Genomic DNA, 27,487 nt, shown 5'->3' with positions numbered 1-27,487 from the left:
CTCAAGTAGCAATGGGGGAGATTTAGGTTGGATATTAGGAAAAACTTTTTCACTAGGGGGGTGGTGAAACACTGGAATGCGTTACCTAGGGAGGTGGTGGAATCTCCTTCCTTAGAAGTTTTTAAGATCAGGCTTGACAAAGCCCTGGCTGGGATGATTTAGTTGGGGATTGGTCCTGCTTTGAGCAGGGGGTTGGACTAGACCTCCGGAGGTCCCTTCCAACCCTGACATTCTATGATTAGGAAATTCCTTCACTAAATTTTTAAGGTCCCTGGTGTTCAAGGGGCATGAATTGTAACCAGATTATTTTCACCACAAGGCAATTGTTTTAAAGGACCCTGAAACACTAATGTCTGGCTCCTACTGTGGTAGGAAACTGGGCTAGACAAACCAGGGTTGGGCGAGCTGCTAGAGGGATAGGAATTAATCCTTGGCTGCTGACAGGGCGGCAAAGAGGAAGCCCCCGGAGAAAGAACTATCGGTGTGGCGGATACATGGGGTGCGCGCTGCGGCATGGAGACCCCAAAAGGCGCAACCCTTGGAGGGGGTGGGGGGGAGGCAGGGGCTGCTGCCCTGGGGCACCGCTGCAAAACTCCAGTGTCCTCAGCGGGTCCTCCTGGCCTTTACCCTGGACTCACTGGGGAGCTGAGGCGCTGAGGGAGCTGCGCGGGCAGGAGGCCTCCGGACGCTTTGCATTTCCTTTTCAGACCCTGTACTTGAGCTTTTAATTTTTCCTGGGAGTCCTTCAGACTCCGCACTGCGGAGCCTGGAGTCCCCTTGGCGCTTCCTGCCACCAGCACACGAGGGGCTCCCCCGCCCGCCGGGGCGCTGGGGGCCTTGGGGGGCTCTGATCTTCTCCCGCTGGAAGGCCCCGTCCGGCGGGAATTGCTCAGCGCGACTACAACCCGCGCGGGCCGCTCAGCGCCTCCTGCGCGCGGGCCTCTCCCCCGGGCAGCCGCCCCGCCCCGCGCCGGCCCCGCCTGCACACCGCCCGCCCGGCCCGCGGGGGCGCTCGCGTGCGCGGGGGCTCGCCGGGCGCCTCTCCGCGGGCCGGCCGAGCGAGGCCTCTCCTCAGCGCGGCGTGGGGCGCCGGGCAGCCGCGGCCAGCCAGCGTCAGCTCCCGCCGCAGCCATGGCCCTGCTGCAGCCAGCCCGGCTCCTGCTCGCCGCCGCGGCCCCGCGCCGCCTCTGCCTGGCCCCCGGCGCGGCCAGAGCCAGGTAACGGGCAGCCCGGCCGGGGACTCGCCCGCGGGAGCGGGGCCGGCGGCGCCCAGGCCGCCTCGGAACCTGCAGCTCGTGACTGTGGCTCCGCCGACGCGGGCAGGGCCGCGCGGCTGGTTTGGGAGCGCGAGCGAGGCGCTGGGGAGGGGAGGGGGGTCGTGTCGCTGCAGCCCGGCCGGTTCCCCTCCCCCATGATTTCTTCGCGTTACGAGGGAGCGTGTCCCTCGGCGCGGCCCGTATCGGACCGAGCTGGCGATGCGGGCGATGACGGAGTCGGGAAAGGCATCTCGGATTGGCTGAGGTGACGAGGGCGTGGTGCTCGTCCACCGCAGTGATTGGCTCCCGCGAACTGCCGGTGCTCGCGCCTGTGCCCTTGAGGGCAGGTTTAGAGGGCGGAGGAGCCCCGTCCCCCCGCTGCCGGGCTCAGTGCGCGGGCGGCCCCGTGCTCCTGGGGGCGGGGGGCCTTGGCCCGGCCCCAGGCGCACAATCCCCGTGTGCAGCGAGTGCAGGGCTGGGAGCCCGGACACGTGGCTCGGCCTGCGCCCCCCCCCCCCCCGGCCCCCTAGGGTGGGTGCCGCCGCCGGCAGGATGGGGGCCCTGGGCGCTGGCTCCCGGTGCTGCAGCCTCCGCCTCTTGGTGTTGCCCTCCTGGCTCTGCCCCTGCGTTCCGGGCTTGGCTAGTCTCCTCTCTGGCCTGCAGTCCCCTTTGGTGGGGACACCCTGGCAACACCCGCGCTCATGACGGGGCGATTCCTAAAGCGTGTCGTGACCTGGCCCTGAGCCTGCCTGGTATTGCAGTCGCATCTGCCTGAAAAATATTAAAACAGCCACTCAAATGGGAGGGGAGGTTATGAAACCTGCCATGCAGTAAGTGTTGGCAGCTGTACGGAGTACATGTACTGGGTACATGGGATTATTTTTGTGTCTCATCTCAGTTACAGTGACACTTAGGTGTTACCTCTAACAAGAATAGAGGGAAGTTCAGACAGAAGTAGGGTGACCATATTTCCTGTACTGAATATGGAACACCTAGTAAAATTACTCGTATTCAAGCAAGGTCAATGGTAGTCAATCAGAACGATGCAGTACATACATTCAGATTAACATCAGTGGGGGGACGGATAGCTCAGTGGTTTGAGCATTGGCCTGCTAAACCCAGGGTTGAGACTTCAATCCTTGAGGGGGCCATTTAGGGATCTGGGGCAAAAAATTGGGGATTGGTTCTGCTTTGAGCAGAGGGTTAAACTAGATGATCTTCTAAGGTCCCTTCCAACCCTGATATTCTGTAATTGATTCTAAGTTGACTGAGTCCCTGTTAAAAAGAAATACTGTGTAGTTGGATTCTTTTTATTGACCTTCTTTAAGGCTTTAGGGTTCACCTGGGGGAGACACACACCCCTACCCTCTCACACACATGGGGAGAAGTGAAACACATGCTCCCATACACCTCTCTCCCACAGAGGGGTGACCTCTCTCTGTGCGCCATGCCTGGCTGGGTCCTGGGGACGGACTCGCCTTTCCTGGTACCTGGTCTTCCCCGAGGCAATGTGTGTGTGTGTGTATGGGGGGGGGGGTCACATGCCCCCCTCCCCAGATTTCTGCCAAGATTCACACCAGAATGTGGTCAGCAGCAGCCTTTCATCACTGCGCAGGTGGGAAAGGATGGGAGCTGCTTCCAGCCGCAGGCAATGGAAAGAGGGATAACCTGGTCTGTGTCTTTACAGAGCTCATCACCAGTACTGATTGTGCGGGAAACAGAATTTTCCCCTTTTTAAGAAAAAAGTCAGAACACCTGCAGGAGGGCTTAAATACAGGACTGTCTCTTTAAAAATGAGATGTCTTGTCACCCTAGATGGAAGTGACTTTAAAAAAAAGTTGAATTGCATTAACTATACATGTAAATGGTAAGGAAACTGAGGCAGACAGGATAAATGAATCACTCAAAAGACAGTGAGTCAGGCTAAGAAATTGGGAGGTCCCTGGTCTGTGATTTCACTAGACACCTCCCTCCTCTTAGGAAATGGACAGGTAGTAAGGATATGAGGTGTAACCAGAGCTTTTTCAAGAGTCTGAAATTCTTCAGATTGTCACTTAAAAACGTAAACTGATCTAATGATGGCATTTTGTGCTGCCAACTGGAGGTCACTGAGCTGCGCACATGACCATCCTGGAGCACCAGAAGCTTGGACTCAAAGTAGTTAAGAGGCAGCACACTCAGACCTTGGGAGGGGAATGACTGCTCTCACGGAATCTTCATTTTCTGGTCACTGCTTGGTGTTCTGTGGCTCTTGTCAGTGTGGCAAAGCAAGGCTTCCTCACTGGGCTCTTAGAGGACACAAAAGAAACATTAGTGTTGTACTGCATACTACTTTTTGTATGGTGTCATCTATATACCACACCATGATGGGGCTTCAGGGAGAGCGTCAAAAACAACGTTTTCTGGTACCCTGAAGAGAGAAATTGGCCTTTTATGCTGCTCTTGTGTGCAGGTGTTGCATGCAGTGGAGCAGGCCTCTAATTAACTAGACTATAAACTAAGCTGAAGGGACATGGGGAGAGTTATTATACTGAGCTCTGCTTTTTAATATTCTTTTTTTAATCTATGTGGCTAGCTATTAAAAAGTCTTTTCCTCTTGGAATGAGCTGGATATGCCAGATGCCATTTGAAAAATTAAGATCTGCAGATATCAGATATGCCCCTTTCTCCCTGTTAATTTATTAACTAGTTACAAGCTGCCATGACCAGAAGGCCATCTAGGTTTCGTAAACGTTGCTTATTTTATGCAACTCTCCTTATCAAAGCTATTAGTGATGTCAGGTAGGGATTAGCAGTATTTGGTTTTGCTCCTTTCATTACTTTAAAATGTCATTTGATTGTGTTACAGTTGCTATTAGTAAAGAATAGCATCTCTAAAACTGGTATATAGATTGAGAGCTACAAAACAAATGGCCCTGAAATATAAAATTGGCTTAACATGCAAAATAACTGCATCAGGCATTTAATTTATTTATTACATCTTGTCATATGACTGGACTTTAGCTAGTTATTAAAATATCCCTGACTGGGGAAGCGCTTGCTGCAGCTGATTGAAAGAATGAATTCTTCAGGTTCAGTGGCTGAAAGGCTTTTTATAGCCACTGTGGGCCATTGGCAGCTGAAAAGGTGTACGTTCTAATCTTCTAATCGCAGTTGGTTGCAGGAGAAGGGTGACCTTTGTTCCACCTACCCTGTTTGGGGTTCTTATTGACAGGGGTTATGCAATTGAGGGTAGTATAGATATTTGTGGTGCTTGATGTAGCTGTATATTCACAGGACTCTCTTCAGAGAGGAGGAATGGCCCTCTTAAAGAGAGACTTCTGTGAGTTTCTGTATAATTAATTACACAAATGTAAATGTACTTTCTGAACCCAGGCTTTGCTGACTCTGTCAGCAAACTCCACTCCTGAGGCTGCTGTGGCTCGGAGAAGATGCTCATGTTAGAGACAGTCTGGGACTGAAGACAACTCTTTTTTTCACTTTACAGTTTGTATCCCTGGTGGTATTCACAATTTCTTAAGAACTTGTAACATCTGACATCTGCTTTCATCTTAAAGGATCCCAAGGCACTTCAGGGTTAATAGAAATGCAGCCAGTGCTGGAATGGAGGTTGAGGTGTTGAGCCATTTAAAATTTCTACCTTAATGCACGACTAACGTTGTCTTTTCTTAATTTTCTGAAACTCGGTATGGTGCAGTGCATAGATGACATATTAAAATATTAGATGTGAGTTACCACAAAAGTATAGGAGTTTGCTGATATCTTGAGCCTGGGACCCCTCTTGAGGCTCATGAGTTCAAAAACTCTCTGTAAGTGGGTTTGTAAATGTGTGGCTATCCAGAGTTGGTTAGATAAGAGCACATGATGTACACTGAAACTGACAAGGAAAATTACACATTTCACTTCTGTTTTCAGCCACTCCTAGAAAGCAAAGCAGACATTTCTCCTTGATAAAAGCAAAATCTGAACTCTGAAAGGTTTCAGAGTAGCAGCCATGCTAGTCTGTATTTGCAAAAAGAAAAGGAGGACTTGTGGAACCTTAGAGACTAACAAATTTATTTCATCGTATGAAGTGAGCTGAAGCTCACAAAAGCTTGTGCTCAGATAAATTTGTTAGTCTCTAAGGTGCCACAAGTCCTCCTTTTCTTTGAACTCTGAAAGGAAATGTAGTTAGTTGGGTTTTTTGTTCTGTTTTGTTTTTGGGGATTCTTTTCTTTTTTTGCATTTAAATAACCTATTTATCTTTTAAATAGCTGAATCATATCCCTCCTTCCAAATTCAATAAACCATAGAAGAAACTTTCTTCAGCCTTCACCCAAAAACTCATTCCTTGGCTGAGAATGAACATGAAAATCATCAGCCCTAAAGGTAATCTGGAGCCAGTGAAAACAGTCTTGGAATGAAAGTATTTAAATCACAGGAGTGTTGAGGGTTAGCTACTTAGTGCCTGATCCTGCAGACTCTTAGCTACATGAGTAGTCCCATTTAGTTCACTGACCTGCTTAAGTGTTTCCAAGCTTGGGACCTTAATATGTAAAGCACTTTAAGCTGCTTGAATAAAAGACACGGTAAAAATACAAAGGACTTTCACCATCTCAAATGTAATTTCAAGGGTCCTGCAAAAGTAGCCTATGCTTTTTCAGCTCAATCTAAGTATCTAAAAAATTGGTAGGGGTGTGTGTGTGTCGCAGGAGGTTCACTAGTGTACAGATAATTTTTTTATGGCTCTCTTGTAAAGTGGAAACACCACAAACCATGTTCAGGGCAGTTACCAGTTATTTGGAGAGACAGTCACTTCTGAAGGAACACAAAACAATATTCTGCATAACATAAAGTAGCTTTAAAAGCTCTGGCTGCTCATACGCACCTTTAAAGCAGATGAACTGAGGATGAATATCCAAAACACATGATTGATTCTTCCTCCTCCCTCAGCTGACACCGCGCTTAAAATATAAACAGCTTCTATAATCAACCGTCCATAAATTCCAAAACAAAAATATTGTCAATTTTAAAACTAATTAAGGACCCTAAGGCTTGTGCTGACATGCATCCTTACATCCTTTCAAGATACTCCTCCCAGTAGCAATAGAGAAGTGGACTTTAATAAAGGATTGCTATGGTGATGAGGGCCACATAAAAATAGACCTTCTAGACAACTATTTATATTATAGTAGTGGCCAGAGGGCTCAACTGAGATTGGGTTCCATTGTGTTAGGTGCTATACACACACAGTAACAGTCCCTGTCTTAAAGACCTTACAATCTAAATAGACAAGACAAATGGTGGGATAGGAAATGGAGGCACAGAGGAGAAGTGACTGACCTGGTGTATCACAGGTCAGTGGCAGAGCAAGAAAAGAACCCAGATCTCCTGAGTCCCCGTGCAGCACCTTGTCCATGATCTCACTGCCTCTCAGTGGTAATCTCCTGTCACTTGTCACATTCTGCCAGAAACTTCCCAAACCACCTGATCCTAGGGTAGGGGGGTGAAGATATATATTTATGATAAGCCCTCAGTATAAAGATTGTTGGTCTATTGTTCTCTGGCTCAGAGCTGCATGAGGTATTCTCCTTAATAGTCCTGCTGTTCATGATGGGGACTCTCATTAAAACTGTACCTGCTCATCAAATTGAGGGTGCAGGTTAAAAATTCCAGGCTTCATTCTCTGTGTCACCTCTACTGCCTGCAGACATTGAGTGCAGCTGTGTGTTAGCTGTGGCCCAACAGAAATAACAAGGGGTTTTTTTTTGTTTGTTTTTGTTTTTTTACAGTCTGTCTGGTGTGTCCTTGACATTAAGAGGGCTCTCCCTCTTCCTTGGAGTGACAGTAGGGCAGATAAAAGCAGGTTGCTAGAAAAAATAACCCTGGGGGCTCTCTGAGGCACTAGTTCTGCACTCTTTGGGGAGCAAAGCTCCCACTGAAAGAAAACAGAGCTCTTGCGTTGGTGTAGAGGTCAGAGTTGGACCATCAAACCCTGAAATCATAATTCACTGGAGAAAAGGGATAGTGCCAGCAAACTGACTTATTCTCCCTGATCAGGTGCAAGATAAGTGAGAGCCTGTCAGTGCCTTTTATGTCGTTCAGGGCCATGAAGGGTGGTGTAACACATTTGAATTCAAGTGCTATAGAAAGCTGCAATTCTCCACAATGGAATGTGAATTTTTGCACACCACACCCAGTCAGAGCAGTTCTATGGGCTAAATGTAACAGTATTGAGTTGAGAGGTCTTTCTAAATTCACACGGTCTGTGCTTATTATGAGGGTCTGCACTCTTTATTCAAACACTTACATTACGGTAATGTCCAGCAGCTGTGATCAGGATTTTGACTCTGTTGTGCTAGGTGCGGTGGTTACAGGGCTAGTTGCACCCCTGTCCCTTCTCAGGGTCTCTGAGTGTACCCCCAGAGGGATCAGGCCTTCTCCAGTTTGCCCTCTCTCAAACCAGGACCTAGAAACGTGACTAATTCAGCGGGTCTAACGGGGGTGGTTGGACCCTGCCAGGGTTTCCCTTTGGGAGCCTGTGACAACATGTTTGCAGTGATACAGGAACAGTGTCTTCAAAATAAAGCATGTCAAGTGTCAGGGGGTAGCCGTGTTAGTCTATATCCACAAAAACAACAAGGAGTCTGGTGGCACCTTAAAAACTAACAGATTTATTTGGGCATAAGCTTTCATGGGTAAAACACTACTACTTCAGATGCAAAATAAATTTGTAAAATAAAGCATGACACTTTCCCAAAAGGTACACAGTGCTTAGAGAAATTCATTTAAAATAACAGGCCTGCACACATACTCCCTTACCTAATCTTAATGTCTTTATTGATAGCTCAGGTGAGTTAGGCTTAGTCCCCATCTCTGAGTTGGGGGAAACAGCCTATGCTGCTTACAGCCTGGTCCCTCTATCTTTGACACTGCCAGCCTTTTCAGTGACACATCCTGGCCAGTCTATCTCAACTCCTCCCCTCCCCCCGCAAATTCTCCCCCATTATTTCTAGAGTTCTTTTAGGGATTAAGTCTCCTCTTGATCCCAGGCTTCCCGGAGATAGAGCCAGCTAGGTGAATTCTCCCACCAGTTGAGGGCTATCTTAACTCTTCTGAAGCTGTGATTTATCTCTGTCACTTTATACAATAGTCATAAAACATACTGAGGATTTTCCCAGTTTGTTAGAAGTAGGAGTGGTCCCTGGCCTGAAGAGCCTACCATCACAGAACAGTACTAAAGATGCATCTAGGACAGCGTAAAAAATGCAACTGTGGTTTTTGTCTGTTTACAGCCTTTTTAGTGCCTTATATTAATTTTAGTGCTGAAAATCCTCAGCTTCCATTGACTCCAGTGGAGTTCTGGCTGCCCAGCACATCTGAAAATCATCAGACCCCTTAGTTGCTACCCATTAATGATTTACAGAGAGTCTGGATTGAGATGGAACTGTTTGCTTAGCTGAAGCAAGTCTGAATGTTTTTCCAGATCTCTTGTGATTTGAGCATGTAATGGAACGTAAATTGTTTTGTTTCCAGGATTACTCTAATTAGCAGTGCTCTTAACTGCGTCTGCCACCATAAAAGTTCTTAGTCTGGAGTGGGGGATGAGTACAGTCTTTAGCTGTGCATGCAGCTTAATGGAGAGACACGGCTTCTTGAATTTAGAGTCCAGATTAAAATTGTCACTTCTTGAGGTATCCAGGTCACACAATTATCCTGCTGTCTTGGAAATGCCCTGGTAAAGTGCATTGCTGCATTCATACAGAACCCTTTCAGTTACAACAAAGAAGCTGGCTTTTCCCTCAGATGATGCTTGACAGCAGTGCAGCAGCGCTTATGCCATATCTGTGTCAGGCAAGAGGTAAAATTTAGCTAACAACTAAGACAAAAATCGCAGATCAAGCAGGAATGCTTTAGAGGCCCAAGGACAGTGGTTTCTGTCAATATGTAAAAATTTAGATATTCAAATGTCCACCCAGTAACTCAGCTTATTGGTAAGATAGGACAATGCTGACCACCCCCAGGGCCCCCAGATATCTGTAAGTACTCATTCCTGCCCCACCCCAGCCCGCCTCTCCCCCCTCAAGGTAGTCATAGATAATTTATGTAATCAGGATGGTTTCTATAGGTATGTATGTTCCTATTATTATCTTTGTTAAGAGTTCTCTCTTTCTTTGTAACAATGTCTCTGTAAGTACAAATAAATGCAAATAAATTAATAAGAAAATGTATATAACTAGTCACTGTAACACCATACTTTCAAAGCTGTTTACCAGTCTTCCCGGTGCCATAAATAAATCCTCCTTCAGTATTTGCCTATGCAGTCTGATTCTTGGGGGAAAAAATCTTCTTGCTTAACAGATTGGCACAGCAAGCAGGGTGTGATCGGGAATCCTCGGAGAGTTTCTCACAACCAGAGATAGAGGTGAGGACCCTTTTACTTACCACCTCTAGCATGCACCTTGGTTTGGGACTCCCCGAGACACCTCTTCACACCCCTTCTTAATATGAACCAAGTATAGGATGCACAGACAAGAGGACTGAACGGGACTGTGTTTGTGGCCAAGGTTTTTGGGGTGCAGGGATCACTGGAGGCGAAGGCTGCATCGCCAGGTACTGAGCACCAGGGTGTGTGCTGCAGTAGACTGAGCACAAGGGTGTTCAGTCAGTCTCCCCTGAAGTGCCGCTGAAGTGGGTTTCAGGAAGCTGGAATACAGTGTCATATGAGTTGCCCCAGAATCCGTCAACAATACCCTCTACGGGAAGGGGACTCGTTGGCGTGCCCCAGGGAACATCAATGATGCCCTCTACAGGAGGGAGACTCGTTAATTTTATTTTAAACACCAAAAGGTTCAAAAGACAATGGCAAAAAATGAATGGAGTGAGGGTATAAGTATGATGATACTAGTGCCAAAGAGATCCTGTTACAGTTGGCCCATAGGCCAGGATATAACGAACAGCAATAGGCCACGGACCATTTCCTTCTGTTCATAACCCTAATCCTCCCACTTCTATTCCTTGTTGCAGCTCCTGGTGGTCTCATGTGGAGATGGGACCCCCTGATCCTATTTTGGGGGTGACTGAAGCCTTTAAACGAGACACCAATGCTAAGAAGATGAACCTGGGTGTTGGGGCGTACCGGGACGATAACGGGAAGCCATATGTCCTGAACAGCGTTCGCAAAGTAAGCCTAGCACCAGGTGGTATAGGGGGTAAAATCCAAGCATCACGTGATATGAAGTACTGTAGCCAGGAGTCTGTGGGGTGAAGAAGGTCTCAGAGATTGATCCATAAGAAAGACTTTGCTTCTAAACAAACATTTGGCAGATGGGGTTAGTGTGAGTTCCTATTGCCAGCACTAGGGTGGTCTGGAAAATGACTCTGTTGGATCAAGTTGACTGACATCTGAAGGAAGAACTAAAATACTTCTCTAGGATCAAATCCTGCTCCCGTTGAAGTAAATAACAAATCTTGCCTATGACTTCCATGATGTCAGACTAGGCTCTGGGCTCCCCCTTGGGGATCATGCTGCCTGGATCTCTTAAACTTTTAAGATTTTTTTTTTTTTTTGAAAACAAGACTGATGCAAAGAGCCCTTCCCTAAACCATGCTGTGTCAGTGAGAAAGAGCTGATGCTAATCTAATAAGGGGCAGTCTCATAAATTCCACTGAATCTTACTGGCTTCTCTCTAATCCAATCTGAAATTCTGGACAGGGAAATTGGACACAGATCTGTATTGTCAAACTCATTGAAATCAGCCTCTCTGAGGGAAATTTTCTCCAGGCATCTGAGCCTTGGCAATGACTGTCCCTCTGTTCTGGGTCTACTGGTATGTTCCCCTCCCAAATGCTCATCTCCATTCCTACCGTTTAATAGACTCTGGACACAATACAGGTGTCTTTGCATTAGGTGGGATGAATGTGCTAAGGAGAATGTGGTTGAAATCCATTGTTCTTCTGCTACTATCTGACCTGTGTGGCATGTGGACAGGGGGAGGGATAGCTCAGTGGTTTGAGCATTGGCTTGCTAAACCCAGGGTTGTGAGTTCAATCCTTGAGGGGGCCATTTAGGGATCTGGGGAAAAAATTGGGGATTGGTCCTGCTTTGAGCAGGGTGGTTGGACTAGATGACCTCCTGGGGTCCCTTCCAACCCTGATATTCTATGATCATCTAGTCTGACCTCCTGCACATTTCAGGCCACAAAATCTCACCCACCAACTCCTGTAATAGGCCCCTAATCTCTGGCTGAGTTACTGAAGTCCTCAAATCATGGTTTAAAGGCTTCAAGTTACAGAGAGTCCACCATTTACACTCATTTAAACCTGCAAGTAACTCGTGCCACATTGCAGAGGAAGGTGAAAACCCCCAGGGTCTCTGCCAATCTGACCTGAAGGAAAATTCCTTCCTGATCCCAAATATGGCCATCAGTTAGACCATTAGGCAGACACCTGGGAAAGAATTCTCTGTAGTAACTCAGAGCTCTCCCCATCTAGTGTCCCGTCCCGCCATTGGAGATACTGACTGCAAGCAGTCACAGATTGGCTACATGCCATTGTAGGCAGTCTCATCATGCCATCCCCTCCATAAACTTATGAAGCTCAGTCTTGAAGACAGTTAGGTTTTTGGCCCCACTGCTCCTCTTGGAAGGCTGTTCCAGAACTTCACTCCTCTGATAGTTAGAAACCTTGACCTAATTTCAAGCCTAAACTTGATGGCCAGTTTATATTCTTGGGTGGTACCTTACCATTGTAATGAGTGCTAAGCGAAGGAAACTTATTAATATATATTACCTCTGGCAGAGCCTTAGGGAGCCTGTAGCACGTTCGCAGAAACTGAACATGTGTGTTCCTTTCTTAGGCGGAGGCCCAGATAGCTGCTAAGAAGATGGACAAGGAGTACTTACCCATTGCAGGGCTGGCGGAGTTCAATAAGGCATCAGCTGAGCTGGCACTGGGTGACACCAATGAGGTTATCAAGAATGGCCGGGTAAAGAGCTAGGTGGAAGACTGGACTAAAATACTGTACAAGTAGGGTTGTTCTAACAGGCCACCCTGTAAGCTTTGTACTTGTCAACAAAAGAATTCCATAACCACGAACCGACATTTCTCTTGCAGAGTGTTTAAAGAGCAACGGATAATACTTCTAGCTCTTGCAGTGCATTGCCTCGGCACATCTCAGAGTGCTTTACAACGGAGGTCAATATCGTTGTCCCCATTTTAGAGGAGAGAACTGAGACAACAAAGCCTGCATGCCTTGCCCATGGTCATCCAGCCAGGAATAGAACGATGTGTTCTGGTCTAACCGTGGCATTGGCCTAACTCTGCTGCCATTGAAGGCAACTCTGAGCACTTCTGAAAAACTCACTTAAGAGGGGAAGTGACCTTGTCCAAGGGCACAAAGAAGACAGTGTTAGAACTGGAGGTGGAGCTCAGCAATTCCTGGCTTCCAGTCCTGTGATGAGACAGTATTTCAACTAGTGTAGAGCCATGTCTTGCTGTTTAGCTAACTTTTAATCTCAGGTTGTATTGTAAGTTACCATTTGAAATTGAGTAAAAGATCCATGGAACATTGTTTTTAACTTCTCAGGCCTGCAGAATTAACTTGCTGTCTTGAACGGGATTTAGGTATTGATGAGTTAAGAATAGATATTTTTTGTGTAGTAGTTTGGCATCTTACGCATTTGCATCCTTTTTCCTTATAGTATGTCACCGTACAGACGATTTCTGGGACTGGGTCTCTAAGAGTTGGAGCCAGTTTCTTGGTGAGTCCCTGAGAAATGGTGATGGGAGGAGAGGGGACATCTGTGGCTGAAGCTCATGCATTGATTTAAACTTCTTACTGCTGGGAGACTGACTTTCCTATGTGCAGTAATGGAATACACCAGTTGAACTTGCTCTCTCTGTCTGCTGTAGCAACGATTCTTCAAGTACAGCCGTGACGTGTACCTGCCCAAACCATCCTGGGGCAACCACACCCCCATTTTTAGGGATGCTGGCATGCAGCTGCATGCCTATCGCTACTATGATCCCAAGACTTGCGGCTTTGACTTCACTGGAGCCTTGGATGACATTTCTGTGAGTTGACTGTTGAGATGGGAGCAAAGGGGGAAGGTAGTGTTGGTAGTCTCATGACCCTACTTACTTATCTTCTAGGCTGAGCCTGAATCTCAGGCCTCTGAGCAGCTCCCTCATCCTGTAGTTGCAATTTCTAGTAGTCATTTGAACCTCTAAAGCAGCAGTTCTCAACCTTTCCAGACTGCTGTACCCCTTTCAAAAGTCTGATTTGTCTTGTGTACCCCAAGTTTCACTTCAGTTAAAAACTACTTGCTTACACAATCCGACATAAAAATACAAAAAATACAAAAGTGTCACAGTACACTATTACTGTGCAAAATTACTGACTTTCTCATTTTTGCCGTTTAATTATAAAAATAAATCCATTGGAATATAAATACTGTGCTTACATTTCAGTGTATTGTATACAGAGCGGAAATGTCTGTATGAAATTTTATTTTGTATGGACTTAATTAGTGCTTTTTTTGTAGCCTGCTGTAACCCCAGATAAATATCTAGATGAGTTGATGTACCCCCTGATTAAGAACCATTTCTCACTCTTGAGCACAAGTTGATTTACTGCTACTCGCCTCTTACTCCTCATTTCTGATATTGCTGTGCCTTCTAACTCATTGCTTGCCTGTGGCTTAGTTATCGGCAGCTGAAGAAGAAACATCGCTTTAAACATCTCTTGTCTCATGTCACTCTCTGTAACATCTTCTTTAGAAAATTCCCGAGCAGAGTGTCATTCTCTTCCACGCTTGCGCTCACAACCCCACTGGTGTGGATCCCCGACCAGAGCAATGGAAGGAGCTGGCTGCTGTGGTGAAGGTGAGTTATGGGGTGGCCTGGTGTGTATGTCATATCTGTGTTGATACTACTTTTGACATTGTGCCACGTTCCTAGACTTTCTTAGAGCAAAGTCTTGTTATGTAGTCTTTGGTCTCTATTGAGCAATGGCCCATTTGTCCCTTGTCAACTTGGATGGCAACCTTACCTGTCTAAAGTAGAGGGGAGCCCAAGTGTATTGGACGGTGCAGAAGCAGAATTCACATCACATACTCACAGGTCAAACACTCAGCATTCTATGGAAATACGCTGGAGGGTAGGGATAGGGTCCAGAGTGACCTAGACAAATGAGAGGATTGGACCAAAAGAAACCTGATGAGGTTCAACAGGGACTTGCATCTGTAGTATGCAAGGTCTTGGAAAAAATTTTGAAGGAGAAGGTAGTTAAGGACATTGAAGTCAATGGTAAATGGGACAAAATACAACATGGTTTTACAAAAGGTAGATCGTGCCAAACCAACCTGATCTCCTTCTTTGAGAAAGTAACAGATTTTTTAGATAAAGGAAATGCAGTGGATCTAATTTACTTAGATTTTAGTAAGGCGTTTGATACGGTGCCACATGGGGAATTATTAGTTAAATTGGATAAGATGGGCATCAATAGGAATATTGAAAGGTGGATAGGGAATTGGTTAAAGGGGAGACTACAACGGGTCCTACTGAAAGGTGAACTGTCAAGTTGGAGGGAGGTTACCAGTGGAGTTCCTCAGGGATCGGTTTTGGGACCAATCTTATTTAATCTTTTTATTACTGACCTGGGCACAAAAAGTGGGAGTGTGCTACTAAAGTTTGCAGATGATACAAAGCTGGGAGGTATTGCTAATTTAGAGAAGGACAGGGATACCCTACAGGAGGATCTGGATGACCTTGTAAACTGGAGTAATAGGAATAGGATGAAATTTAATAGTGAGAAGTGTAAGGTCATGCATTTAGGGATTAATAACAAGAATTTTAGTTATAAGCTAGGGACGCATCAACTAGAAGTAACGGAGGAGGAAAAGGACCTTGGAGTATTGGTTGATCATAGGATGACTATGAGCTGCCAATGTGATATGGCTGTGAAAAAAGCTAATGTCGTCTTGGGATGCATCAGGAGAGGTATTTCCAGTAGGGATAAGGAGGTTTTAGTACCGTTATATAAGGCACTGGTGAGACCTCACCTGGAGTACTGTGTGCAGTTCTGGTCTCCCATGTTTAAGAAGGATGAATTCAAACTGGAACAGGTACAGAGAAGGGCTACTAGGATGATCCGAGGAATGGAAAACTTGTCTTATGAAAGGAGACTCAGGGAGCTTGGCTTGTTTAGCCTAACTAAAAGAAGGCTGAGGGGAGATATGATTGCTCTCTATAAATATATCAGAGGGATAAATACCAGAGAGGGAGAGGAATTATTTAAACTCAGTACCAATGTGGACACAAGAACAAATGGATATAAACTGGCCACTAGGAAATTTAGATTAGAAATTAGACGAAGGTTTCTAACCATCAGAGGAGTGAAGTTTTGGAATAGCCTTCCGAGGGAAGTAGTGGGGGCAAAAGATCTATCTTGCTTTAAGATTAAACTCGATAAGTTTATGGAGGAGATGGTATGATGGGATAACATGGTTTTGGTAATTAAATATTCATGGTAAATAGGCCCAATGGCCTGTGATGGGTTTTAGATGGGGTAAGATCCAAGTTACCTGGGAAAGAATTTTCTGTAGTATCTGGCTGATGAATCTTGCCCATATGCTCAGGGTTTAGCTGATCGCCATATTTGGGGTCGGGAAGGAATTTTCCTCCAGGGCAGATTGGAAGAGGCCCTGGAGGTTTTTCGCCTTCCTCTGTAGCATGGGGCACGGGTCACTTGCTGGAGGATTCTCTGCTCCTTGAGGTCTTTAAACTACAATTTGAGGACTTCAATAGCACAGATATAGGTGTGAGGTTTTTTTGTAGGAGTGGTGGGTGAAATTCTGTGGCCTGCGTTGTGCAGGAGGTCAGACTAGATGATCATAATGGTCCCTTCTGACCTAAATATCTGTGAATCTAGGGACAAGTGCAGAGTCCTGCACTTAGGAAGGAAGAACCTCATGCACCGCTACAGGCTGGGGACCAACCGGTTAAGCAGCAGTTCCGCAGAAAAGGAGTGCGGATTACAGTGGACAAAAAGCTGGATATGAGTCAGCAGTGTGCCCTCGTTGCCAAGAAGGCCAACGACATATTGGGCTGTATTAGTAGGAGCATGGCCAGCAGATTGAGAGAAGTGATTATTCCCCTCTGTTTAGCACTGGTGAGGCCACACATGGAGTACTGTGTCCAGTTTTGTTCACCCCACTACAGACGTAGAGAAATTGGAGAGAGTCTAGCGGAGGGCAACGAAAATGATTAGGGGGCTGGGGCACATGACTTATGAGGAGAGGCTGAGGGAACTGGGATTGTTTAATCTGCAGAAGAGAAGAGTGAGGGGGGATTTGATAGCAGCCTTCAACTACCTGAAAGGGGGTTCCAAAGAGGATGGAGCTCGGCTGTTCTCAGTGGTGGCAGATGACAGAACAAGGAGCAAGGGTCTCAAGTTGCAGTGGGGGAGGTCTAGGTTGGATATTAGGAAACACTATTACACTAGGAGGGTGGTGAAGCACTAGAGTGGGCTACCTAGGGAGTGGTGGAATCTCCATCCTTAGGAACAACGAGGAGTCTGGTGGCACCTTAAAGACTAACAGATTTATTTGGGCATAAGTTTTCGTGGGTAAAAAACCACTTCAGATGCATGGAGTGAAAATTACAGATGCAGGCATTATATACTGACACATGAAGAGAAGGGAGTTACTTCACAACTGGAGAACCAGTGTTGATTGGGCCAATTTGATCAGGGTGGATGTAGTCCACTCCCAATAATTAATAAGGAGGTGTCAATTCCAGGAGAGGCAAAGCTGCTTTTGTAATGAGCCAGCCACTCCTAGTCCCTATTCAAGCCCAAATTAATGGTGTTAAATTTGCAAATGAATTTTAGTTCTGCAGTTTCTCTTTGAAGTCTGTTTCTGAAGTTTTTTTTAATTCAAGTATAGCTACTTTTAAATCTGTTATAGAATGTCCAGGAACAGACTTCACTAAACCAAGCAGAGATGAGTTTGAATACACACAGCAGAGTTGATGAATAGAGTGTTACTTTGATACCGTCATTCTTTATCGAGCAACTTAAAGGGCAATCTCTTTAGCTGAAGTAGGTTTTCCTATTCCTGAAAGGAATCTTGTCCAACACATTGGCTAGTAGAATGAAGGCTGAAACTTGGGATTCAAATTAGGAAGCTAAACTTTTGTGGCCGACAACAGGAGATCTGTAGATCTGAGACTTCAGAGACCAGCTGCCAAGGAAGAATGTCTCTCTCCCCCCTCCCCAAAAATACCTTTTATATTAAGGCCCATGGCAGGGGTGGCCAACCTAAGCCTGAGAAGGAGCCAGTATTTACCAATGTACATTGCCAAAAAGCCACAGTAATACGTCAGCAGCCCCCCATCACCTCCCCCACCCCTGCTCCCAGTGCCTCCCACCCACCAGCAGCCCCACCAATCAGCGCCTCCCCCTCTCTCCCCACACCTTCCAATCAGCTGTTTCGTGGCATGCAGGAGGCGAGGGGGAGGGGGCAGGAAGGAGTGGGGTGGAGTGGGGGCAGGGCCTGTGGCAGAGCCAGGGGTTGAGCAGTGAGCACCCCCTGGCAGATTGGAAAGTTGGCACCTGTGGCTCCAGCCCCGGAGTCGGTGCCTATACAAGGAGCCGCATATTAACTTCTGAAGAGCTGCATGTGGCTCCAGTTGGCCAACCCTGGCCTATGGCATATATCTGTGGCTCAGTGGCACTGGAAACAGTTTCTAGTAAACCAGGGCCAAAGACTCCTACTTCAATAAGGATTTGCTGAGGGTGACACTGCTCTGCTACTAAATGATTGCTTGGTTCCTGAATTGAAGAAGGGAACCCAGTGATGTTGGCTTATTAAGTTGTGTTAAAGCATTAGGGCATTAATATGTTTGTCATGGAAGGGGTCAGAAGACTAAAACACTGAACCCAGCTAAATGTTAGTGCCATCTTGGCCATTGGACAGAGGAAGTGATGGGGGACAGGAGGATGCCAACCAACCTGACTAACTGTCACATACTCTGGGGTTAACATGATGAATCTTCCCTTCAGACACACAGTTCTCAAAGTATTTAGCTCAAAGATTAGTGTGTACACACCTTGAATGCAAATGCACTGGTATGTGCTCCATAATGTGTGACTATGCGTGCCACTTCGTGCTGCCTTTTAGTAGCCAGGAGCCCTGGTGGTTGTGGAAATGGCCCACAGCTGGTGCAGTAACATATGGGGGAGGCCCTGCATAAATATCTAGTAACGCTGCTGACTTAATTCCTACAGCTCATAGGTGACCCTGGACATTCAGCCATTAGAAGGGTGGGTGATTGAATCTTTGTTTTCCCTTGCAGAAAAGAAATCTCTTTGCATTCTTTGACATGGCGTACCAGGGCTTTGCCAGCGGGGACATAAACCGGGACTCCTGGGCTGTGCGTCATTTTATTGAGCAAGGCATTAATGTTGTTCTGTCCCAGTCCTATGCCAAGAACATGGGCCTTTATGGTAAGCAGTGGGAAAGGAAGATGGCTCAGAGGTTAATGATGAGATATGGAGCCTTTCACTTGCAGATTGCAGATGTGAAAGCCACCTGCACCATGAGTGACCAAAAATCCCTACCTTCTGGTGGATGCCTACCAGATCCATGACCTTTCGCCTCCTAGAGGCACTCCCCTTTGGCACAGAAGGGAGATCTGGTCAGAGCTGGGGTACTGGGGAAGCTCATGCTACTCTATCTGTGATGTCCCTTCTGCAAATGGGGACTGCTGTGGTGTCCCAGGGCAAGTCTAATCCAAATGCTGGAGGCCTACAACATTGTCTGTTGTGGTAGGATGGGTATCATCTAACTTGGACTGTGTTTCAGGGGAGCGTGTGGGTGCCTTCTCAGTGATCTGCAAGGATGTGGATGAGGCCAAGAGGGTGGAATCCCAGCTGAAGATCCTGATCCGCCCCATGTATTCAAACCCCCCCATCAATGGAGCTCGTATTGCCTCCACCATCCTGACGAGTCCTGACCTGCGGAAGGAATGGTAAGGCAACTCTCCTTCAGAAGACTGTTTGCTTCTAGTCTGCTCATGATGAGACAGGTGCTGCATAGGAATTATTCAGGACAAAGTACTGAAAAAGTCAGGCTAAACCAGCTTCTCCATTGTAGATAGGGAGCACAAAGGAATGAAACCCCAGTGGAGGGTACTTTAGGGTGACCCATCCCGTCAGCCACAATGGGGCGTCATCAGCCAAAGAAGGGGGAAATTCAAGAGGCTTACCCTTGAGGGAAACTTCTAAACAGGGCACAGTCTCCCACCATGCCTGCTCAGTGACTGTTGTTAAAATGAAATGTAGTTCCGACTGAACACTGCCCCTCAAGACTCCCAGTCAAATACGCTTGTCAAGGTGCTTCCCTGCATGGGTCTCCTCTGTTGCAGTAACAATGCCAGGGAGCTCTGGCACCAAGCTGATAGCGAGCAAAGAGACAGAAAAGCTACTTACACCTCTTTACCTAGAGCTGCAGGGGAGATGCCAGTGTATAGTCCAGCTCTTCCAGGAGGGGAGTTCCTTTAAATACAGCATACTCTCCTTCCTCTGACTATGCTGACTTCCCGCTGCTGCTGCTCCAAACATAGACCCTAGCAGTGCTGTTTGAACAGGTGGACTGATCAGTAAGGTCTGTAGAACTGGACGTTGTCCTGGATGGCATCAGAAATATTTCTGTTCATGATGAGCCCCTTGATATTTAAACTCCATGGCTCGAGTGTGCTTAACAATCAACCCTCTGCAATGGGAAACCCTGTGAGTATGCAAAAAGAAAAGGAGTCCTTGTGGCACCTTAGAGACTAATCACGAAAGCTCATGCTCAAATAAATTGGTTAGTCTCTAAGGTGCCACAAGGACTCCTTTTCTTTTTGCGAATACAGACTAACACGGCTGTTACTCTGAAACCTGTGAGTATGGTGATCTCACCCTGGTCCCCTCTGATTGGAGTCCATATCACACTCACTGTGCATAATCTGGGTTAATAAAGAGCTCCCATCTTCTGATCACAGGAGAGAGAGGCAGCTCCTAAAGCAGTGTGGACTCAACTTCCCACACTGAACTAAAACACTAGGCTTGCTCTGCCTCTTTAACTGAAGCCACCAAAGTGATCTTTTGCCTGTAGCACTCTCAGTTGAATGTGTGCATGACCAGTTTCAAGCAGCAGTGCATAACTTCACTTCAGCATCTCAGGTTGGTGCCCAGTGTGAATTGTGAAGAGGGAAGGTTTAGAGGTGTTTCCTTGGGTAGTCAACTGCATGCTAATCTCTGTTGTTGTCCTGCCTCACCTTTGTCTGAATCTGATGTCCATGCATCTCCTTCCTGTTGCTCCTACTGCAGGCTGGAAGAGGTGAAGGGGATGGCTAACCGAATCATTGACATGCGCAACCAACTGGTGGCCAACCTCAAGAAAGAAGGCTCCTCCCACAACTGGCAACACATCACTGACCAGATCGGCATGTTCTGTTACACAGGGCTGAAACCTGAACAGGTAAGTGCGATTCTCAAGAATCTGCTTGAAAAACAATTCCCCTGGACTTGAGGGAACAGGAAGCACATGGATATCCACGGCAGGCTGGGCTTATGGAACACATGCTGTTCGTGGGCAGGTCGGGGGAGCTGATGACGAAATAATCTCCCACTTTAGCATTGGCTTTTTCTTTCTAAGTATGTCTCAGGTCAGTGTTAAATTAAACTGATAAGATGTACCTGACTTTCATGTAGTCTCCTTGGGGGAATCCCAGTAGGACCTAAGCAGGTTGCCCTAAGGCAGTTTGCAGGAGAAATTCCAGTCCTGTTGGATTGCTCTGTGTGTGTGAGACTCCTGCTGGCTGCATGCTGGTCTGCTCAGTGCATTGCCTTGAAGGAGCAGCTTGTCCTCTCATTGAAAAAGAAGTTGGTCCCTTCTGGGTTGCTAGTGGCTGCATTAGGGAAAACATAGAATTATCATAGGATCATAGAATATCAGGGTTGGAAGGGACCTCAGGAGGTCATTTAGTCCCACCCCCTTCTCAAAGCAGGACCAGTCCCCAACTAAATCAGCCCAGCCAGGGCTTTGTCAAGCCTCACCTTAAAAACCTCTAAGGAAAGAGATTCCCCCACCTCCCTAGATAACGCATTCCAGTGTTTCACCACCCTCCTAGTGAAAAAGTTTTTTCTAATATCCAACCTAAACCTCCCCCACTGCTACTTGAGACCATTACTCCTTGTTCTGCCATCTAGTACCACTGAGAACAGTCTAGATCCATCCTCTTTGGAACCCCCTTTCAGGTAGTTGAAAGCAGCTATCAAATCCCCCCTCATTCTTCTCTTCCGCAGACTAAACAATCCCAGTTCCCTCAGCCTCTCCTCATAAGTCATGTGTTCCAGTCCCCTAATCATTTTTGTTGCCCTCCGCTGGACTCTTTCCAATTTTTCCACATCCTTCTTGTAGCATGGGGCCCAAAACTGGACACAGTACTCCAGATGAGGCCTCACCAAAGTCAAATAGAGGGGAACAATCATGTCCCTCGATCTACTGGCAATGCCCCTACTTATACAGCCCAAAATGCCATTGGCCTTCTTGGCAACAAGGCCACACTGTTGATTCATATCCAGCTTCTCGTCCACTGTAACCCCTAGGTCCTTTTCTGCAGGACTGTTGCCGAGCCATTCGGTCCCTAGTCTGTAGCGGTGCATGGGATTCTTCCGTCCTAAGTGCAGGACTCTGCACTTGTCCTTGTTGAACCTCATCAGATTTCTTTTGGCCCAATTCTCTAATTTCTCTAGGTCCCTCTGTATCCTATCCCTACCCTCCAGCGTATCTACCTCTCCTCCCACTTTACTGACCTCTGCAAACTTGCTGAGGGTGCAATCCACACCATCCTCCAGATCATTTATGAAGATATTGAACAAAACCAGCCCGAGGACTGACCCTTGGGGTACTCCACTCGATACTGGCTGCCAACTAGACATGGAGCCTTTGATCGCTACCCGTTGAGCCCAACGATCTAGCCAGCTTTCTATCCACCTTATAGTTCATTCATCCAGCCCATACTTCTTTAACTTGCTCGCAAGAATACTGTGGGAGACCGTGTCAAAAGCTTTGCTAAAGTCAAGGAACAACATGTCCACTGCTTTCCCCTCATCCACAGAGCCAGTTATCTCGTAATAGAAAGCAATTAGATTAATTAGGCATGACTTGCCCTTGGTGAATCCTTGCTGACTGTTCCTGATCACTTTCCCTCCTCTAAGTGCTTCAGAATTGATTCCTTGAGAACCTGCTCCATGATTTTTCCAGGGACTGAGGTGAGGCTGACTGGCCTGTAGTTCCCTGGATCCTCCTCCTTCCCTTTTTTAAAGATGGGCACTACATTAGTTTTTTTTCAGTCCTCCGGGACCTCCCCTGATCGCCATGAGTTTTCAAAGATAATGGCCAGGATACTGGGCTGGATGCACCTTTGGTCTGACCCAATACGGCCATTCTTATGTGCCACAGTGCTAGTGAGTAGGTTTCAGGGCTGGCCAAAGAACAGTTTGCAGGCCTAGTGCAGCTCAGAGATCTGTGATGTGACCTGGGGAAGCCACCTACTCTCATATAAACTACAATTCCCAACATGCAGTGCTGAGTCTCTACCTATCTACTGCTAGAATCAGGATGGAGCACTGCATGCTGGGATTCAGTCTCCATGGGCTACACCTTCATTTTAGGCAAACTGATTGTGACTTGAGGCCCTGGCAAGCTGCCAAAGCAGCCCTTCAGTCAGGTGAAGTTTGGACACCCAGAACTAAGAACTTTTTTTTGTTTTTTCCCCTTAGGTGGAGCAACTAACCAAGGAGTTCTCCATATACATGACAAAAGATGGCCGGATCTCCGTGGCAGGGGTCACATCTGGTAACGTGGGTTACCTAGCTCATGCAGTACACCAGGTCAGCAAGTAAATGTGGTGGAGCAGACGGCCTTCCCTTCAATGGTCTTTGGACTTTCTGATGCAAGAGGAAGGGGAAGTGCATTTGGGTCCTTGGGGCAAGCGGAATATTTACTTTCAACCACAGCACTTGACTCTGTCATTTAATGTATCTCATGTACAAGGCCTCAGCTAGCGGCATCAACACATCGTAGCCAAAGCCACCTGCCCTCTCTGACAGGGATGTCACTGGTTTCTGCTCCTCTCTTCAGAAGTATCTTCTTGTGTTATGCACCCTCTCCCCTACACAGGCACCCTTCAGGCTTTAAATGTCTTGGCAGAACTACTGCATGTAGAATGATAGAACTTGGACCAAGAGCACTGGGCGCCAAGTGGCGTCTCTGTGCCCATCCCTTACTTGGGAGGGGAGAAGGCTTCATAACCTAGTTCAGTTACTGTTTTTAAATGAGCTAGAACAGGATCAAGACCCTGTCTTCCCACTCTGAAAGGAGATCAAGTAAAGCATCACTGCATTCATGTAAACAGGGAAACCTGTCCTTACACATTGTGGTGGGGGTAGAGCAAAAGCTTGAGCTGTGTGAGCCACTGCAGCCCAATTGTCCATTTGTACAGCATGTCTGCTTGTTTTGCTCCCGTCATTCGAGGAAGGTCACTGAAGCTGAAAACTCTGTATGTAATTGAAGGTTTTTAGAGTCTGCTCCTCATGGGCAGTGGGTGGAGCCCCTATTCAGGGAGCCTAGTCCCTAGCTCTGCCCCTTCCGCTGCCACCCACTTCTCCCCTGGTGGCTGGAGCCCTGAGCCCCCCCACCCAACCTGCTTGGAAGAGCCCCGGGCTGGCGTGTGTAGTGCAGTTTGTGCATAATAAGCACAAATTTCCACCATGAAACCCACAACCGGCGGCGTCCGCCAGCAGCAGCTGCACTAGGGGAGGTTAAGCCTCCCCGGCCTGTTCTACCCATCGCCCATGCTGCTCCTCCAGATTGGTAGTTGTAGGGGGAGTGAATATGGCATACAAGTCTTGCTTGAAAAACAGCTTTTGATCAAATGTCCTAGAAAACCAGCTTGAGATGCCAGATGATTAACCCTCAGCCTGTGTGGACTTGCATCACCAACGTATTTTTAAAATTGCTTCCTCCTTTCCTGTCCGAGTGCTACCGATGAGGGGCCTATACCACCTTTGCAGCAATAGGAGCATGAAAGGAGAAAGCACTTTCCAGAGAGCGCATGCATGAGGGATACTGATTACACAGTCACAATCTAAGCCTCTGAATGCCACTTCTGGGGGTTGGTTTTGTCTCTAACAATTGCAGAAATAACACAGAGGGTCTGAATTTGCTTCTGAACAAGTAAAACGGAAAAGCTTTAGGGAACTCGTGATATCAAAGCCTGAATAATTCCTGGCTTTTCTTTCCAGTCAGGAATCTCATCTCCCTTCAGAAAAAGGAGTGGTGCTGTTAGGGCGTGTAAGATAGATCAGTGCCTCTCTGGGGTTGTCGTGTCTCACTTTAATCTTGTTTGGAAACATGGCTTGCTTCGTTCTCCCCCTCCCACGCCTCCCCAAGTGCCATTCGCACAGAAGTAGAGTGATTCCTCCTACGCTAAGATTCTGCTCTGAAAAATGGCCCCTTCTTTTGCCTGACCTGATCGTGGTGTGTACTCTCCTATCCCTGCTGCTAGAGAGACAACCAGTCTTAGCTGTTAAGAATCTGAAATTGCTGCTGTTCCTCCAGAGCTGAGAGAGAGAGAGAGAGAAGGCTGACTTCAATTCCTTGTGCATCAACAGCCCTAACTGGCCTGGGTTTGAGACTTAGTTATACCTGTGTAACCTCCTGAAAGCACGGGGGTTGTGCCCAGGTGTCGGGAGAGTATACTTAAACTGAACTCTCAGCACTCATGGTCATATACAGGAAGGAAAGATTCCATTCTGAAGGACAGCTCATTTTAAAAAAACAAAAACAAAAACCTCTTTCCTTGTAAACTAAGAGTTGTCTCTTAGCAACTGATCAATAAACATGGAACCCCATGATGTCTCTTCTTTCACAGTCACTCTTCAGAGTGGAAGTGGACTTTGATATTTAATCCTGAATAGACTCTCCTGCACACCACTGAAGCCATATTGATCAATTCTGGCTTTCCACTGTTTGTCAGATGAAGCCAACTCTTAAGGCTGAGCCCCTCCCCATTTTGTCTCTTCTTCCACAGTGTATGTCATCTTATAACCAATAAGCTGGGTTTCCATAGTTCTCCCCCCATACACCCCAATTTTAGAGGTTGAGGCTGCATTCAAATCTCTTGGGCTATGCTTAAAGCCCATGGCTTCCCATTGATTTGAGAAAGAGTTACATGGCTAAAACTCCAGTTCACTTATTTAAAAAGTAATTGGAACAGTTTGAATGGAAATTGGTTTTAAGAGCTCAGCAGGCCTTAAAGCAAACACAACAATGAAGTGTTTCCGTTGTGTCTGGCTGCATGAAGTTCTCCGTTGCTGAAGGTAGAGGCCTGAATGTGAGCATACATGAGGACACCTGCAAGGTACTGCTGCCCCCTCTGATCCCCATGTGTTTTTTCTTTTTTTCCTACTCACTCCCAGATTGGCTCCATCTCTCTTATAACTGTCCATGGGGATCTTTCCTGTTTTAGTCCCTAGAGGGCTTTTTGCTGATTGACAGGCAGCTGTCACTTCTGTAGTTCCTTCCTACCACTGTTCCATCCCGAACAGCTGAGAATACCCTGGTCTACCCTAAGCCACCACCTCTATACCCAGAAGTAAAGGAGGATTCTAGCCTGTCCCAGGTAAAGAGAAGTCAATTGCACTTTAATGGCAGTGGTGATATAGATGTCCTCCTGCATGGGAGTTACTGAAGCCACCTGCCCAAAGCCTTCACTTCTCTCTGATTCTCATGTGCATCTGGTTAGGGAATTACTTTTTTGTGCTGTGGTTCTAAGCTTGTGTGTGCTTCCAGCTCTGAACTTCACCTCTCTAGGCAAGCCGTCTGCCATGGGCTAGTCATTTAGGCCTTTATGCAGCCTGTTCTCTGTTACGATAAAACTGTTACAGCTGGAGTGTATCCATGTTTCTCTGAATAAGTCTGTAACACCTTCATTGACATTTTTTTCTGTTGCCAATTACAAACAGTCCGTCTAGGCTCACAAGTCAGTCTGTTCTTGGGAAGATTGTTCTAAAGTTAACACTAAACAAAACTTCTTACAGCACTTTATCCAAATATTAAACCAGGTATTTTGGATTAAAAAAAAGAAGAAATTGTTCAGCACTAGCATGGCTGAGGTTTTGAAAGCCTCCAGTTGGTGCATCTCCACCTTGAGCTACCTTCGGCCTGACTCTTCAAAGGTGCCAGGGGAGGGGTTCCTATACCCCACCCCATACCTGTGGGTGCGATTGGTTGGGGAGCGGGCTACCATAACTGCTGCACCAGCCCGGTGGGGGAAGTCCACTGTGCCTTGGAGGGAACTCATGACAAACGGTTTTCAAGGCTTCTCTAGGAGCAGCATAATACACTGCCCCGGGCTCAGGCCTTGTGGCAAAGCCATGAATGAGCCCTGTTTTCAGGGGAGATTACCTCCAGACCAGGCAAGAGCCAATTAACCAGAAACGCAAATATCCTGAAACAATGGCCAAATAGAGGAATAAGAATGGATCTTATAATGGCGAAAGCTTCAGTTAGTCTGATTCAGCAACACCACCAGCCGATTCCTCACCATAATGCTTCGCTCACTACGTTGACACCGTGTGGGATTCTGAGTGTTGTCAGGTGTGTGTTCTCTCTGTATGCTGTTCCAGCCCTGTGCAGGTAGTTGATTCAGCCAACCTCGATAGCACTACTCAGAAAGACCATGGACTCGGTTTGGTGACGAAGGCCCTTGGCCAGGTTTGTCGCCCTCAAGGCACAGTACTAGCGCCTTGGCTCCATGGTTACAGGCACACTAAGACGAGTGCTGTCCCTTTGGCCGCACAAAGGGCTAAGGCAAGGTACACCAACATTTATAGACTGAGACAAACGACTTACGTTCCACCTTACATGTTTTGTGACATCAGCTTGTTATGGCCCCTGGTATCATGCTCCAGGTGTCTCAGGCAAAACATCCTCTTACCTGGTGTTAGGTCAGAATGGCCCTGGGCTAATCTTTTGGAGTGTTCTCACATGTACCCACTTTCTGTTGCTTTTAGGAGTGCTTTTTAGCAATGCGAGCAATACTTTTGCCATGGTCATATATTGCAGAGGTTCTCAAAATTGGGGGGTGTGAGAAGCTGCTCTTTCTGCAGAGCTGGGTGGCAGTATAGGTACTTGGGT

The 27,487-nt window shown here is 47.0% G+C and overlaps 1 protein-coding gene across 2 annotated transcripts; it reads left to right on the top strand.

Annotated features, from left to right (window-relative positions):
* The first annotated feature begins 1,087 nt into the window (after positions 1 to 1,087).
* Positions 1,088 to 26,330, top strand: GOT2 (glutamic-oxaloacetic transaminase 2). 2 transcript variants are annotated; one of them, XM_077830834.1, is made up of 11 exons: positions 1,100 to 1,217; positions 5,510 to 5,624; positions 10,263 to 10,419; positions 12,094 to 12,222; positions 12,938 to 12,997; positions 13,149 to 13,310; positions 14,016 to 14,120; positions 18,594 to 18,744; positions 19,103 to 19,268; positions 20,611 to 20,761; positions 23,068 to 26,330. In XM_077830834.1, the coding sequence occupies exons 3-11, from the start codon at positions 10,285 to 10,287 to the stop codon at positions 23,188 to 23,190; spliced, it is 1,182 nt and encodes a 393-aa protein (XP_077686960.1). In that variant the 5' UTR covers positions 1,100 to 1,217; positions 5,510 to 5,624; positions 10,263 to 10,284; the 3' UTR covers positions 23,191 to 26,330. The 2 variants fall into 2 exon arrangements, with proteins under 2 accessions (XP_077686959.1, XP_077686960.1); XM_077830833.1 differs by lacking the exon at positions 5,510 to 5,624 and having other exon boundaries at positions 1,088 to 1,217.
* The last annotated feature ends 1,157 nt before the right edge of the window (positions 26,331 to 27,487 follow it).

Source organism: Eretmochelys imbricata, chromosome 12, assembly GCF_965152235.1.
Source record: "Eretmochelys imbricata isolate rEreImb1 chromosome 12, rEreImb1.hap1, whole genome shotgun sequence".
Classification (NCBI taxonomy): domain Eukaryota; kingdom Metazoa; phylum Chordata; order Testudines; family Cheloniidae; genus Eretmochelys; species Eretmochelys imbricata.
This window is presented reverse-complemented; position numbering and strand designations above follow the sequence as displayed.